The following is a 17,682-nucleotide window of genomic DNA, read 5'->3' as shown; positions in this document are numbered from 1 at the left end:
AATGAGATTTGTTAGATGCCATCAACCACAGAAGCACCAGCATTCCAAGACATAAAGTGGTGTAGATACCCAACAGGACCAAAGGAGGGGCAAAGGGTGTGAACAGTGGAGTGAAGAATCCAAGACACTGGAAGCAGCATTAGCATAGACATGAAGACCCCCAGATACTGCTAAATGAGGGACAAAAACACCAATAGGGTTCGGTCAGGATCATGGTTTTGTTGGGGAGTGCATGGAAGAGCATTAGTGTCTCAATAGACGGGTTTACCTGAGAGAATTGGATTGCAATAGTCACTCTGTACTGCTAGAAAGATCACATGAAAAAACTTAGGGCCCTTGCTTTGAAACTAAAGAATAGAGTATTCTGTAACAGTTCATCTGTTCTGCTCCCATATCACAAAGAAACTACTTGTCTAAAATATAGCTTCTGGGTCAATAGAATTGTAATGTGAAATTGATAAATTATGGCAGGAAGACCCTAAGGCACTGGGGAAGGGACAAGAAACATCAATATTGGTAACAACATTGCAAGAACATGAGGATTAAGGTTGTGTATGGGGGGGGGGGGGGGCAGGTTATCCCCAAAGATTAGGCCACTAGGGTTCAGATGGCAAGTCAACATTGTAAGTATGATATCAGTAGTCCAATGTCTCTCCTGAGGTACTTGGGTGTATAATATTTGATAGCCAATGTAGCTCTTTCAGCTCTGGAATACTATGGTCACTCTGTCTTGTGCTGCCTGTTAAATTGGTGGCTGCATTCTGTGATGATTTAGGATTCCTTTTACAAAGCGGTGCTACCGATTAGCTTATGCTGAATGCGAAGAAGCCCATTCAATTCCCGTGGGTTTCTTCATATTCCGCTCATACTAATCAGTATGCCACTTTGTAAAAGTAGCCCTTAGTGACCTCCGGATCGCCCCAGGAAGACCTGCATATAAGACACTACAATAATCTGTATTAGAAAGCTTGTAGAACCATACAGAAAGCTTGATCTAAATAAACATGCAACTGTGTTAAACACAACTTGTTAAAAATAATTTTAAACATAGTCTGAGATTACTCCTAAGTATTTCACTTGTTGCATATGGATATACCCGTTCCTCCTCAATTTTTTTTTTTTTGTCTGAAGGAGTATATTCTCTCCTTGCAGAACCAATCAACATTTGTCTTACAAAAATTGTATTCTTAAGTCATTCTCAACAAACCAGTGGCTTATGAGTTCAAAATTGAGCAAGATTGCATTAATAGACAAATTATCAGTCGCACATTTAATAGCTTGCATTGGTAAGTGAAAAATTCCTTCTGCATCCTGGGATATTAGAAACAGGTCCTCTAAAGCTGAGTATCATTGCATTTTGGGCACACACTATTCTTAAAGAAACTTTTTTTTTTTTGCTATTAGTCATTGTCTCTGGGCAAGTCACTTAACCCTCCATTGCCCCATGTAAGCCGCATTGAGCCTGCCATGAGTGGAAAAGCGTGAGGTACAAATGTAACAAAAAAAAAAAATTATGTAAGCCTGTTGCAAGATTTATCAGTTGTCCTTGGTTAGCCTTCAACTTTCTGCCCCTTTAAATTTCAAGCCCTAACCCAAGAATTCAATAATAAAACAGATCAATCCTAATCATCCCAGCAACACTCTATAATAAACTTGTAAAAATGCAAAAAAAACTTTTTTTTGATTTTCAATAAATTTTATTAATAACAGCGTATACACAGGCAGAATGCCAACTTTTACTCCAGACCACACAACTCTTAATTCCAACTGCCCCCCCCCCCCCAAAAAAAAAAAAATACAAAACAAAAAATAATCAAGTGAGCAGCCACACTTCCCATCAATCACACACCTTAGTATTAACAAAGATCTAACATTCGCCTATATGGGGTCCACACTACATAAAAGGAACCCATACGATCATGTTTAATGGCAGTTAACTTTGACATTAAATAAAGATAGTCCAATTTCGCCATCAACTGGTCTCTGCTGGGCACATCAGGGTTTTTCCAAGCGGATGCCAAACACAACCTTGCAGCAGTGACCACCATATGTATCAATCGGGTAATTCCCACATCTTCTGAGGGAGAAGAACCATTAAGCAGAAAAACAAGTATGGAAGGCGGACATGTGACCTCCAATAAAAGTTGTCAAAACTGCGCTACCATCTTCCAATATTACTGGACTTTGGGGCAAGTCCACCAGATATGCTCGAAAGTCCCCTCAGATCCACAATCTCTCCAGCAGAGGCCAGAGCCAAAATAAAAAAATCTTTTTCAATTGTGCTTGGAGTATAGTACCACTGAAAGAGCATCTTAAAACAGTGCTCTATATAATTTGAAGCAATTGTAACTTTAGTAAGTTTTGTGTAAATCAGCTGCCACTACTTTTGTGTAATAGGTCTGCTATACAACAGAGCTTTGTATAACCTAGATATCAATCCCTTCCCCAGTAAAAATGCAAAATTGAAAAAGAACTTCAATTTATGTATGTATTTTTGGAGACGGAACACCCCAGTGGAAATGAGTGATTGGGCAGCAGCAATTAGTGGCACTAGCAACAATACTAAACCATCCAACTCTACACAGTGTGGATACAAATACTGAGAAGGACAATCAGAAATGAAGAACAGGTTGCCGCCACTTTTGTAGAGAAGGCTAGACGATATTTAATATAAACAGTGTATTTACAATTTTCTGCATAGCTCAATGGGCTATTGCAGGAAGCATTTTTTGATAAGCAATATACAAGCCAGAATGAATGATCAAAACAAAGCAATGTAAAGCAAAGAAATCAGAATGCTATATGCAGAGAGAGAAATCTATATACAGACAAGACAAATTCAAAATGCTTACTTATTTCTTTGTTCCCTCTCCTTATAATCTTCTCCTGATATCACGTGCTTGCAGGCTGTATGCAGGCAGGCTGTAACATACCATAAATCCTACAGCAGAACATATGCTGCATCTGGTTCCCATTATCCCACAGACTTTCTGGAGCCTGCCTTTGGCTGATGTGGGCCTCATGTCTCAGGAGATTTAGTTTAGTGTTGAAACAGCTTGTTCTGCATGATCTTTGTAGCTTTCCACTTCTATTATTTTATACTTTTATTCAACATTTTTATGCTTTTATTCAACATCCTCCCTTTGAGGACTGATATTCCAGGCCTCAACACATCTGTTTCAGCTCCAGTCTGTTTCCTTACCTCCCTTCTAAATCTCCTCCCCCTTGTTATTTATGATATGCTGTGCCTGCAAGCTCTGCCTTCTCATCATCTTTATACATCTTTCAATATTTTTGCTGACATATTAACGTTCTATTCATTCCTGATTTCAGTTACCATTATCATTTTAAAAGCATCCTGGCACATCTTTGCAAACATGCTAATACATGTTGCATTAAACAGATTCAATTGTACTAGGGTACAAAATTTATATCTCTTGAGGTATATAATTTATAGGACAGTGAGCTTCATTAAAGGGAAGTGCACTGTCATTCATTCTTACTTTTCATTAGCTGATGTGGCATTAAAAATTACACAAATTAAAAGCATAACATTCATTGAATCAGTTGTTACAACATTCTGCGTGTAAGTGCACTTTATCGGGAGAATGTGTTCAGTTGTCATACTATTAATCAGACACCAACATGATGTCTGTGGGTACTTGTCCATAAGCAAGGCTTGCTTATAAATAGTCTCATTTGTCCAATGAAGGTTTTCATCATCTCTTACACAGGTATTATTGGGATAACAGACATGATTTTATCATTGTAGTCCCATATATCATAGTTGGCAAGGACAAGGATGATGTCAGTCAGTGGGCACATATGATACAATCAGTCAAATTCAACATCTTGGCCACTGTAACAAGTCTATTATCATATGTGTTCATTGTCCATTAACAAACAACAACAGTCCAATACCATCATGTTTAGGGACATGATGTTTGTTATTCTTTGTCCATTTCAATGTTATTAATTCGTCGAATATCTGCTAAATGTATCCAAGAAGTATGACCTTCCAGACAGGCAGCGGTCTGAGTAAGGGCCGTGATAGCAAAAGGCCCTACATACACAGGATCCTTCCATGTTTTATGTGTAAAGTTCTTTCGTAGCACTAGGTCACCTACTTTAAAAGCACAAACATCATTAGTAGTTCCTGCCTGTGATACTACATTTGTTCGGATCATATCACTTGTCAGGTTCAACATAGGTTGTAGCTTTTGCCAGTACTGAGCTGTGCTATCAGTACTTGCTGTCTGCATCGGAAAAAAATGACGTCCTGTCTGAATTTGGAATGGGGTCAATTTAGTACGCCCATTAGGTTGGGCCCTTATAACCATCAAAGCTAATGGTAACAAATCAAGCCAGGTATATGGTTTACCTGCTGTTTCCTTGTTTAAAGCCTTCAGTAATACTCTCAATTTAGTTTTTAAAATACCATTGTAGCGTTCCACCAAACCATTGGAGGTGGGGCGATACACTGATACTTTTCTGTGTGTTAAACCCATAATCGTTGCCATTTCTTTCAAAACACTGTTATTAAAATGCGTCCCGTTATCAGAAATTATTCTAGACGGACACCCATGGCTTGGCATAATATGAGTTATCAGACATTGTACCACCTCATGTGCTGTCTCCCTTTTACATGGAAATGCTTCTACCCACCTTGAGAAAGCATCCACCCAAACTAACAAATACCTTTTTCCCTGCACTGGAACAATCATATCAGTGAAATCGATATACCATTCTTTTGCTGGGCCTTCTGGTATTGGAAGTGTCCCAGGCGATATTTTAGGACCTCGTTTAGGTATGTTAATATTACATACCATGCAATTCTGCACAACCTGTTGAATCAAGTTATCAATTTTTAAAGTCCAAAATCTTTGCTCAAACTGTTGCCTCATTGTTTCCTTATTCCAATGCATGGTTGCATGCCACTCAGCCAATACCTTAATCACCTGGCTCATTGGCATACAAGGTAATCCTTCTTCTGCATTAAACCATTCACTTCCCAATTTCATACATCCTCTCTTCAACCATTTTTCACTTTCCTGTCCCTCTGGCTGCCACATTTCAATCTTATCTACATTCGTAAGTGGCCCTTCCTGTGTCTGTCTAGTATTATACAAAATCTTTTCATTTTGCTTAACCACCTCCGTTGCTGCTGCATCAGCCATTGCATTACCTAGTGCCTCAAAGGTTGGCCTTTCAGTGTGGGCCGGGGTCCACACAACTGCAGTTTTTCTACCTTCACGTTCCCTTCTTGCCAAAATTTCAAACAGCAATTTCCAATATGTGTAATGTTGTAAATTTTTACCTGCACTGGTTATCATCCCCCTACGCTGCCATTTTAATATATGATACTGTAGTGAACTTGCAACGTAACCACTATCAGTATATATAGTGACATTTTGAGTCATATCAGTGTGTTGTAAGGCCGTAATAACGGCTAAAAGTTCAGCATGCTGTGCAGTCTGGTTAGGAGGGGTTTTATATTGTACTTGCATTATCTTTCTTAGATTCTCATCTACCTGCACGCAGGCAAAGCCTGCAACAGTCCTTTCACAAGCTCCATCTGTAAACCATATTAATCCATCAGATAAGGGTTCAAAAGTAAGACAGTGAAATGTAGGGATTTCTATAGTATCAATCTCAATCTCTTGATCAACAGGAAAAAGCAGATCTATCTTATTTCTCTGTTCTTTAGTTAATGGTATTATTCTTATATCTTGTCCTAAAAGTACTGCTTGATATTTTCCAAATCTAGTGGCTGTCAATGCTGTTTGGCTAGGGCTCAACAGCGTTTTAATCGTGTGGTTGGTATGTATTACAATAGGAACAAAAGGCATTTGTGCTCTCCATTTACCTACTGCAGCCACTATAGCTGTCAATAACTTTGGTATTTCTTTCATTCCCTTTTCCACATGATTAAAAGAGCCTGACAAAAAAGCTACTGGTGCATTTACTTCATTGTTTTGATTAATCATAGCTGCCCAACTATTTCCCATGTCTTTTACCCACAAATGCACAGGTGATTGGATATCTATTACTGCTAATGGTCCTGGGGATAACAAATCCCTCACAATCTTAGCCAGCACTATTTTATCCTGTTCTTCCAATACAATTAGTGTATTCTTTGGTGTAGCTGCGGGCAGTTTCAAATGTTTATACAGTCTCATTACTTTTTGTGTATAATTTGGTATCCATTGTCTGCAGTAATTTAACATTCCCAAAACAGCACGTAACTGGGTAACTGTTTGCGGTACCGGAGTCTCATTTAAAATAGATATAACTTCCGGTATAATTACCTTATGTTCTGCTGAAACATTTTGTCCTAAAAAGGTGACAGTAGACTGAGCTATAACACATTTTTCCCTGTTACATTTATATCCTAACTCTCCTAATAACAAAAATAATTTTGTAGTCCAATCTAGGCATTCTGCTTCAGTCTCAGCAGACAGTAGAATATCATCTACATAGACAAACAATGACACCGTGTCAGGCAATTGACTCCTGAAATCCTTTAAATCCATCATTAGTTGTTTTGAGAATACCGATGGACTATCAGTAAAGCCTTGAGGCATCCTAGTCCACCTGTATGCCTCATTCTGTACTATAAATGACGTCAAATCCCTAGACTCTGGATGAAGAGGTATTGAAAAGAATGCATTAGACAAGTCAATAACAGTGTTATATGCATATATATTCTGAGTGTGCAAAAGTGTAGCAGGATTTGCACAAATCGGAAATTGATTTTTTGTAACCTCATTTAGCTCTCTTAAATCATGTACTATCCTTACATTGTTTTCCCCTTTTGGGACAGGAAACAATGGGGTATTGTACGGGGATACTGAAGGTTCAATAATACCACATTTCAATAATTTATCAATGTGTTCCCAGGTTTTGGATACTAATTTAGGTCGTATGGGGTAAGGGTCTTGCTTCGGCCCCTTTGCCCCTTCTATTAATTCTATCTTATGGGGTTTTGCATTTATGGCTAGTCCATATGGTGAATCACTTGTACTCCAAATATGTTGTGGTAATTCTTCCATAACCCTTACTTTATTTTCATTATTCAACTGTTGAACCATGGTGAGCAAACTTGGTATTTCTTTATTTCCAAAATCTAAACACAATCCTAATTGAGACAATAAGTCTCTACCACACAAATTTACTGGGCAATCAGGTGCCACTAAAAAGGGTACCACAGCCTCCCTTGAACCGTGCGGTTGGCATTCCAAGCGCACCAGAGTGGGTTCTGTTAGCCTTTTTCTTTGTTCTATCCCCGTAAATCCCACTGTTGTTCTATACTGATTTGAAAGCTTAACTCCCTGTGGTTTTGCACACAATACAGAGGTACTCGCCCCTGTATCTATCAAAAATCTCACAGGAGTTCCATATTTGCCAATTGTCAATGTAATAAAGGGTTCCCTTGTGTCTAATCTGAAAATCATTCCCTCTTCCTGACACGGGTTTGCTTCCAGTCAATAGCATTGGTCTGGAATATTCTGCCAAGTTGGAAAAGCATTTACAGTACCCTGTCTCTGTACTGCAGCCCCTGGTCCCTGTGATTGCGTCGCTGGCTGCTGTATTGCAGTCTGCGGGGCACTCACAGGCATCCCTACTACTTGTGGCATTAATCCTTGCTGCGTCTGCATTTGTACTTGGGGCATTCCTGCATTCTGATAACATTCTGAAGCATAGTGACCAAATTGCTGACAAATCATATTGTTCAGATGTTATTAAAGATTTTAAATCACCTCTTCTATTAAACCTACACACAGAACTAGCTAGTGACTAATTCAAACCAGATGATCTCTTAACACTGCAGGAATCTCACTTAAAAAAGAGTCAAACAAAGTTAAATTGCAAAGACATTCCACATAGAGAACTAGAAACAGAATAACACATATTTTAAAATAAACAGAGATCAGAATTCCCTATAAGACAAAGAACTTATTTAAATCTAATCTAAAACAATCTTTTAAAAGGAACAAAGAAAAAATTTCAGTTCTTCCTGACCTTTTTAACCTGTAAAGCCAGACACCCGAGAAATCAAAAACAGATGACATTCCTCAACCTTCAGGCTGAACCCAAGGCTGCTTTTTTTTTCTACATCTGCATTCTAAGCTTTTCTTCTTCTTTTTATTTTGTTGTAAGTATTCCAGGAGAGATAATAATTTTGGACGATCAAACGATCCATCCTGAGACCAGCTCAAAACAGAATCTTTTCCTCCATATTTGACCCATTTCTCATGTATTTTTTCAATCTGTTTTTTTCCTAATGGGAATAATTCTATGACATGCTGCAAAGGGGAGCATTTTTTTGAACTATCTAAATCTAAATACATAGCATATACAGGAGGCTTTTCTTTCTTATCTGCCCCTTTCCCTTTCATTGTATTCTGACTATTACAATTTCTCCTATAAAGCCACAATCTACAAAAATATACTAATGCACTTAAACAAAGAAAATATACAAAAAAGAAAACTACAAAGCTAAACAAATATACATAAGTCCACAATGTAAGCTTACTCACGCGTCTTCTTATTTCTCTTTAGCAAGCTCAGGAGTCGTAGCCTGTATGTTCACGTCAGTAGGTTGATCACGTCCACTTCAGTGGTACACAGTAATCAGGCGTAAACAACGCTTGCTCTCTCAAAATCCTGTAAAAAACTTCATTAACAACACACACTTAATTTGTTCTTCGTCTCGCCTTCTCTTTTCCGTTTGCGGCCTACTCCTGGCTGGCTCGCCACTTTGAAGAAAAGGTTGCCGCCACTTTTGTAGAGAAGGCTAGACGATATTTAATATAAACAGTGTATTTACAATTTTCTGCATAGCTCAATGGGCTATTGCAGGAAGCATTTTTTGATAAGCAATATACAAGCCAGAATGAATGATCAAAACAAAGCAATGTAAAGCAAAGAAATCAGAATGCTATATGCAGAGAGAGAAATCTATATACAGACAAAGACAAATTCAAAATGCTTACTTATTTCTTTGTTCCCTCTCCTTATAATCTTCTCCTGATATCACGTGCTTGCAGGCTGTATGCAGGCAGGCTGTAACATACCATAAATCCTACAGCAGAACATATGCTGCATCTGGTTCCCATTATCCCACAGACTTTCTGGAGCCTGCCTTTGGCTGATGTGGGCCTCATGTCTCAGGAGATTTAGTTTAGTGTTGAAACAGCTTGTTCTGCATGATCTTTGTAGCTTTCCACTTCTATTATTTTATACTTTTATTCAACATTTTTATGCTTTTATTCAACAGAAACCAGAGCAACCAATTACAGCTGCCTTATATTCATCAGTCCTAAGAGCTTGGTTTGGTTACTAGCGACAATACAGTAGGGCACCGAACTAAGAGAGCAGGCTCTGCAGTGACACAGCCGGGGGTAGTGGTGGTAGCAGTAGCATCAGAAGGGCAGGAGAAAAGGAGATTTTTCTCTTTATTTGGGGATAAGAGATCCTACTTGAACCAAAAGACCTATCAGCAGTAATTGGAGTGGCAATTGGCAAGAATACAAGTAGATCTAGAGAGCAGAGTACTGGGAACCAGGCCTGCATTGCTTCAGTGAATCTGTGCACTCATTTTCCACCTGGTCAAATGGAAATTGAGGGAAACCAAGTAGAGGAAGGTTTTTCTTTAGAAACACCAGCTTTTTCGCCATGTTAGCCATTGTTGATGTGGACAATATCCCTGCCATTGAAGAGATCCATTTACTCGATATGCTGGTTGGTGGGCAAGGAAGGAAATGTTGGATGATTTTGGCTAGGTCTTGTGTGTGTATTGTGCAAATTAGTCTGTGGTTATGACCTCAGTGGGCTCTGCAAGATAGTGTTACTCAAATTCATGCGGGGGTCTCAGTTGCAGTAGATTAATGCTGGTTTCTGCTACTTAACTGCTGTAGCTATGGCCTATGTCAACAAGGACTCTTCTCTGATGCCCATAGGGACCTAATGGACAAAAACGGTGAGGAGTGGTAACTGACAGGATGCTGCTCCTGCTAATGCTGTTGCTTTCCAGAGTACTGATTCATTCCACTGCTGCATCCCCTCTGCACCTCTGTCTCTGGCACTTATTTTCCTTCAACTTGCCAGCAAATCTCTCCAGCAAATCAGTGTTGCACTGGAGTGCAATACTTCTTTCACCGGTAGTTCACACAAGGTTGCTAGCATGTAAGCAACCTCATTTAGTGCACTTCTTTGCACTTCAGCTGCAAGGAGTCTACCAGCAGCAACACCTCTGATATCACTCCTTTTAACTTCTGCTCCAGGATACTCATACAGGATAGACCTTGAACTCTGTTCCTTTATGGTATCTTTGAAGGGTTTCAGGCCTATATCCAAATCATGTTTATCTAATCCTGAAGCCTCAGAGGATCAGTAATGATCTTGGTAATTGTTGACATCTGATCAAGGGCTTGCCTGTTATTCACCGAACCTTTCCAGCATGAGACAGGTCGAATCTACCTGACATCTGTCATGTTAAATGAACTGATACGCAGGTGCCCCTTTTACTTCCTGCTTCTCATGTAGCTCATGCCCACCCTTCACACACTGATGAAAATATCCTGTTACTTTTCTGTACCTCAGTCAATAGCTTCAGAACAGGATTAATTTCCTTTTGGCCCCCAGGTCTACAGAGTGTCTTACTAACAGGGTATCAGATTGCCAGGCTCTCCTCTTTTCACTGCCTTAACTATGTCCTCCCAACCACAAAAAAACTTTGAACAATTCCACCAATGATGCTCAGCTTTAACCCAAAAAACGTGGACTTCTATTTAAACCATAGACAATTTTTCAATTGCACCATTTGATTCTTTTCTCTACAGTGCTACAGAGCACAGTTTTTTGATTCATCAATATTATTAAAATTTATTCAAAAGAGAGGAAAAGCCTCAGCAGTCATAGATTTATTTTGTGGAAATTAGGCATTATCCATACACTCCGTCATTCTGACATGAGTACCACAGCTGCCTACTGACTCAGACCAATCATTGGCAAAAACTCTCAAAAAAGCTTTGTTAACTTTATTCATTTTCAGTTGTCACTATGCTCACAGTACTTGCAGCAAACATATAAATTTCATGTACTTGATAACCAATATCCAATAGCACAAAAAAAATAGCACTTAGCTTTCCACGTTCTCTTTCTCAAGTCGGGGACACAGAACATCCATGTGGATTACTTAAGCAGAAATGCCGTGGACCAGGGAGAATGGGAACTTTGGGCAATGGTGTTTTAGCAGGCCATGAGGAAATGGGGGATGCTGGTCATGGATCTAATAGCGACCCACCACAATGCCAAAGTTCCCCGGTTTTTCAGCATGAAGAGGGAGCATGGCTCAGAGGGCCTAGATGCTCTTCAGCTGTAGCCAGAGGGCGTCCTCCTGTATGTGTTTCCTCCATGACCCATGATAGGCAGAGTGCTGAGGAGGACTCTTCTTCATCGGGTTCTGGTTATTCTCGTCACTCCAGATTGATCATGTTGGCCGTGGTATGCGGATCTTACCTGGTTGCATGTGGACAAGCCCTTTTGGCTGTCCCTCAGCCCAGACCACCTTGTGCAGGGGTTGATCCAGATGTTAAATCCCTCCCACTTTGGTCTTATGGTCTGACTATTGAGAGAGTATTCCCCAGACGTGATTACTACTCTTCTTCAAGCAAAAAAATGATCTACCTTGGCAGCTTATGTGGATGTGTTGCGTCTGTTCGAGTCCTGGTGTAGGACCTATTTTAAGCTTCACTCCCACGTATATTGACATTTTTGCAGGATGGTCTGGTGAAAGGCCTGTGCCCAAAGTACCTGTGGGTGCAGGTGGCAGCGCTAGCTTGTTATACAGGCTGCCTTCTTCATTCCTCGCTAGCTTTGCATTCTGAAAGTTCGCTTTTTGAAGTGTGTCATCTTAAACCCCCAGTATGTCCTCCGTGTCCAAAATGGAATCTCAATTTGGTAGAAATCTCCTAGGTTCAAGAGGGCACAACTGCCTCACCACTCTCTAGTTGTCGAATCTGCCCTCAGACAAGCTAGGAGCTCCAGGATTCATGCTTCAGCTGCCCCAGGTAGAGAGGTTCAGACACTAGACTTGTTTAGGAGGAAGGTTTATCAGGCCTCGATGCTTATTGCTGGCATCCAGTCCTACCAGCTCTACACGAGCCTTTACTTGAAATGTTTGCTGCAGTACACTTAGTCTTGCGGATTCTCTCCCTCAGGAGCAGGCCACAGAGCTTTGCCAGTTAGCCAGTAAGCAGCTGGAGTGCAAAAAGTATCTGGCGAGGAGCATTTGGGATTCTTTTGATATTGTGTGCAGGCTCTCATGGCTGCGTGTCTCTGACCTAGAACCAGTGGTTCAGGAGAGGTTGGCAGACATACCTTGCTGAGGAGACAATCTTTTGGGGGACAAGGTGGATGAAGTTGCTGACCTCGTAAAGAAACAAACATACAGCTACCATTCATTCCCTGTCGTGACAACCTCCAGCTGCAGCCCTCCTCTTCTAGGAGGTTTTTCAGTGGGCCTAGGCGGCGACCCTACTATTCTCAAAGGGATAGGTTTCTGCCACCTTCTTACTCTGCACAGCAGGCCCAGCGCTGTCCACCTCGTCAGTCTCGCCCTAAGAAGTCCCAGCCGGCTCCCCAGTCAAAGCAAGGGATGAAGTTTTGACTCGCTCCAGAAGAGCTTAGCCACAGTCCAAGTAGCATAGTAGATGACGACAGATAAAGATCTGTAAGGTCCATCCAGTCTGCCCAATAAGATAAACTGGAAGTATAACGTATGATATGTATACTTGATCTTGATTTGTCCATGCCATTTTCAGGGCAGAGACCATAGAAGTCTGCCCAGCACTGGCCTTATTCTCCAGTTACAGAAGCTCAGCCTACCAGTAGGGGGGGTAGAAGCTGAATTTTTTTCTAGCAAAGATGGTTCCTTGTAACCTCCGACCGGTGGGTTCTTCAAATAGTCTGTCTTGATTACTCCCTGCATTGGCATCAAAGACCACAAAATTGCCCACTGAGAACATCGTTTATCAGCTCTCGGCACAAGCAGGTACTTGTAAAGGAAATCTCTGCCATTCTACAGACCAGTGTGGTCGAACCCATGCCACCAGGGGAAGAAGGGGAAGGGATTCTATTACAGGTATTTCTTTGGGTTCAAAAAGATGGGGGGATTTCATCCCATCCTGGACCTAAAGGCCCTGAACAAATTCCTTGTCAAAGAAAAGTTCAGTATGATTTCCCTGGGCACTCTACTTCCCATGATTCAAGAAAAAGGTTGGCTATGCTCTCCAGACTTAAAGGATGCCTATACTCACATTTCGATATTTCCCAGTCACAGGAGTATCTCAGATTCCGAATAGGGAAACACCACTACCAGTATTATGTTATGCCGTTTGGCCTTGCATCAACTTGCAGGGTATTCACCAAGTGTCTAGGGTAGTTTGCAACCACTGCGCAGACTTTGAGAGTATGTGTTTCCCTATCTGGAAGATTGGTTGGTCAAAGAGCACATCGCAGGAGGGAGTGGCAGTCAGTGTTGGAGCTTCTAGGGTTTGTGATAAAGTACCCCAAGTCCCACCTTCTCCCGGTTCAGCGATTGGAGTACATAGGAGCCTTGCTCAATGCACTACAGGCTATGGGTTTTCTTCCCCAAGTGAGAGCAGAGATCTTAACACTCACCTCGCAGGTCCAAAGCAGCAAGCAGGTCACAGCTTGGCAAATTTTGAGATTAATGGGCCACGTCGCCTCAACAGTGCATGTCACTCCCATGGCATATCTCCATTTTAGAGAGACCCAGTAGACCTTAGCTTCCCAGTGGTTTTAGGAGGCTGGGAATGTAGCAGATGTTATCCAGATTCCTCCAAAATTGACTCATTCCCTTCTCTGGTGGACAATTTGTTTGAATTTGACTGTGAGACTGCCACTCTAAATTCTATCTCAGAAGGTGTTAACTAATGCATCCAAGTTGAGATGGGGAGCTCATGTAGATGGGCTTCGCACCCAGGGTACTTGGTCTGCTCAGGAAACAGCTAAACCTATCAGCTTCTTCAAGCTCAGAGCCATTTGGAACAGTCTAAAGGCTTTCAGAGATTGGCTACAGAACAAAATTATTCTCACTAAAATGGACAACCAGGTTGCAGTGTTCTGTGTGAACAAGCAGAGTGGTATGGGGTCATACCCCTTGTGTCAGGAGGCAGTGGGGATGTGGCAGTGGGCCCTTGTTCATGGAATGGTCCTCCAAGCCACATACCTAGCAGGAAAGGACAGCTGCCTGGCAGACAGACTAAGCAGGGTTTTCAACCATACGAGTGGTTTGAACATGGGCATAACCCGTAAGATCTTCCAAGAGTGGGGCAACCCCTCGGTAGGGGGTTGCCCTCCAAATATCTGTGGAGATTGGAATATTTTCCGACCCTCATAACACAGAATGGGGGATCCTTTCTGCATCCCAACCTCCAATCTTTGGCTCTCACAGCTTGGAAGTTGAGAGTGTAGAATTCGAATCCTTAGATTTGCCAGAGAGTACCTTTCGCATCTTGCTGGCTTCCAGGAAAGACTCCACTAAGAGGTGTTACTCATTTATATGGCGGAGGTTTACTGTCTGGTTTGAGACCAAGACCTTAGATCCCCTCAACTGTCCTACACAAAAACTACTTGAATACCTCCTGCACCTCTCTGAATTTAGTTTGAAAACCAGCTCTGTAAGGGTTCATCTCAGTAGAATTAGTACTTATGTCTGTGTAAGAGGTAAGCCATCTCTGTACAGCCTCTAGTTGTTTGCTTCATGAAAGGTTTGATGGTAACAAAACCTCCTGTAAAACCCTCCAGTTGTGTCATGGAATCTTAACGTTACCCTCTCCCAACTGATGAAAACTCCTTTTGAGCCACTTGATTCCTGTCATCTGAAGTTAGGAATCATGGACCAAGAAAGGGATCTAGGTGTTGTCGTTGATGATACGTTGAAACCTTCTGCTCAGTGTGCTGCTGCGGCTAAAAAAGCAAATAGAATGTTAGGTATTATTAGGAAAGGAATAGAAAGCAAAAATGAGGATGTTATAATGCCTTTGTATCGCTCCATTGTGCGACCGCACCTCAAATATTGTGTTCAATTCTGGTCGCTGCATCTCAAAAAAGATATAGTGGAATTAGAAAAGGTGCAGAGGAGGGTGACGAAAATGATAAAGGGGGTGGGACGACTTCCCTATGAGGAAAGGCTAAAGCAGCTAGGGCTCTACAGCTTGGAGAAAAGGCGGCTAAGGGGAGATATGATAGAGGTCTATAAAATAATGAGTGAAGTTGAACGAGTAGATGTGAAGCGTCTGTTCACGCTTTCCAAAAATATTAGGACTAGGGGGCATGTGATGGAGCTAAAATGTAGTAAATTTAAAACGAATCGGAGAAAATTTTTCTTCACTCAAAATTAAACTCTGGAATTAGTTGCCAGAGAATGTGGTAAAGGCGGTTAGCTTAGCGGAGTTTAAAAAAGGTTTGGACGGGTTCCTAAAGGAAAAGTCCATAGACCGTTATTAAATGGACTTGGGGAAAATCCACTATTTCTGGGATAAGCAGTATAAAATGTTTTGTACGTTTTTGGGATCTTGCCGGGTATTTGTGACCTGGATTGGCCACTGTTGGAAACAGGATGCTGAGCTTGATGGACCTTTGGTCTTTCCCAGTATGGTAATACTTATGTACTTATGTAAGTATTTGACCTGGAAAGTTGTGTTTCTGGTGGCAGTCACTTCAGCTCGCAGTCAGAGAGCTTCAGACCCTGGTAGCTGATCCACCTTACACTAAGTTTCACCGCAGTACAGAAGTTCTCTGCACATACCCTAAGTTCATTCCTAAGGTAGTGTTGGAGGTCCATCTTAATCAGTCAGTCATTCTGCCAACATTTTTCCGAAAAACCACATGCCCTGCCTGACAAGAGTGTACTGCATACCTTAGATTGCAAGCCAGCTTTAGCCTTCTATCTGGAGTCCACCCAGCTTTCTGTTTCTTTTGACTCAAACCAGATATGGGTAGCCATTGGCAAGCGCACAGCTTCTAATTTGCTAGCAGATTGCATCTCCTTCACTTATGCCTAGGCTGTGCTGCTCTCTAGAGGGTAATGTTCAGGCTAATAATGTCAGCGCCATGGGTGACATTGGTAGCCCACTTGAAGTCAGCCTTCATAAAGGAGATTTGCAAAGCTGTGACTTGGTCTTCTGTCCACAAATTCACATCTCATTACTGCCCTGAGCAGGATAATCTATGTGACTGCCAGTTTGATCAGGCAGTCCTGAAGAATTTGTTTGGTGTCTTGAATCTAACTCCACCCCACCCCCCTCGGCCCAGTTTTCTTCAGTTCCAGGGCTACCCCTTCAAAACTAGTAGGTAAATAGTTTCAGGTTAATTGACTTTGAGGCCTCGACATTTTGAGTACCTATTATCCTACTTTGTTTTAGGAAGATTCAGGGAGAAAAAGGTCAAACAAAGTAGTCTGTCATTGAAATTCGTCAAAGAAATTAAAAGATAGTGTTTCTGGTTTGTTTCCCTGTGATATCAGCCATTGGCTTGGGAAGAAGCGAGACTAGAATAGGTTTGTTTGGCCATCCAAGAGCCATGAGGGTCAGGGTTATCTTCCTCATCCAACAGCATAGGACGCTGTATAAGTTCTGAATCTGATCCTCGGTATAACATTGTACGTGTTGTTTGCTTGTTTGTTTGTTTTTTTCAACTGCACTTATCCACTATAAATTAATAGAATACATATTGGATATAGTCCTTACTTTGCATTTGAATTGTCATAGGTTTTATTAGCCATACAAATTCTACAAATAATGCTAAATAAAAATTTAAAATAGCTAACCATTAAAGCAGTAGTTATTTTTCTGCTCCTCTGAAAGGTAGTATTCCAGCACATTTTTGTCTTCCTTCCTCCAGTATTGTATCATTGGTGCTGAAGAGTAAGATCGTGTAGTATGGTGCCTTAACTTCTGAGCAAATCTCGCCCCCAAATATAAGGACCCAGTTTACTAAGCCGCTCTAGGCATGCTAACAATAGAGACATCCCTTATATTCCTATGGGTGTCTATAGCATTAGCGCTAAACAATTTGCACGTCTACAGTGCAGCTTAGTAAACGGGACCCTTAGGCTGTTATATAAATTTGTTTTTATTTAAACTGAATGCCCATTTCTGGGTATTGGAGTCCAAGGTTGGATTATTTTTAAATATTGTGAATTGAAAGCAAATTGTTTATCTCCTCTTTCTTAGTTGGATGAAAAGGAGAGTCGACGTCTGTTCCAGCAAATTCTTTCTGGTGTAGATTATGCCATAGGCACATGGTTGTCCATAGAGACTTAAAGCCTGAAAATGTGGCTGCTTGATGCACACATGAATGCCAAGATTGCTGATTTTGGTAAGTGGTTTTCTGTTGTAGAATAAAGGCTTTTTAAGCCTTTGCATGGGATTTAACTGGTTTCAGCTATTGAATGATGATTGATCTAGGAAACTTTATTCAGTAGTTTGTTTCAAAGTCCTCCAATGGACGGATTGTGTGTTTAAATAAAAATCTCTACCTTGTGTTGAGAAGTGCTCATACATTTATAATCCTTACAACTTTCAGTGGTAAACATTTACGTTGTTACTACTTACTCAAAAAATTTCAATGATTTTATTTATTTTAAATAAA

General features: G+C 41.0%; 1 protein-coding gene across 1 annotated transcript in view; it reads left to right on the top strand.

The window, feature by feature from the left end:
• The window catches only part of LOC115462959 (5'-AMP-activated protein kinase catalytic subunit alpha-1-like), a 60,159-nt gene that overhangs the window by 27,633 nt on the left and 14,844 nt on the right, over window positions 1–17,682 (top strand). Inside the window, 3 exon segments of the mRNA XM_030193080.1 lie at window positions 17,265–17,316; window positions 17,319–17,368; window positions 17,370–17,409. Of these exon segments, the coding sequence (XP_030048940.1) occupies window positions 17,265–17,316; window positions 17,319–17,368; window positions 17,370–17,409 (142 nt within the window).

Source organism: Microcaecilia unicolor, chromosome 2, assembly GCF_901765095.1.
Source record: "Microcaecilia unicolor chromosome 2, aMicUni1.1, whole genome shotgun sequence".
Lineage (NCBI taxonomy): Eukaryota > Metazoa > Chordata > Amphibia > Gymnophiona > Siphonopidae > Microcaecilia > Microcaecilia unicolor.
The sequence above is the reverse complement of the archived record's forward strand: the minus strand, read 5'-3'. Positions and strand labels throughout refer to the sequence as shown.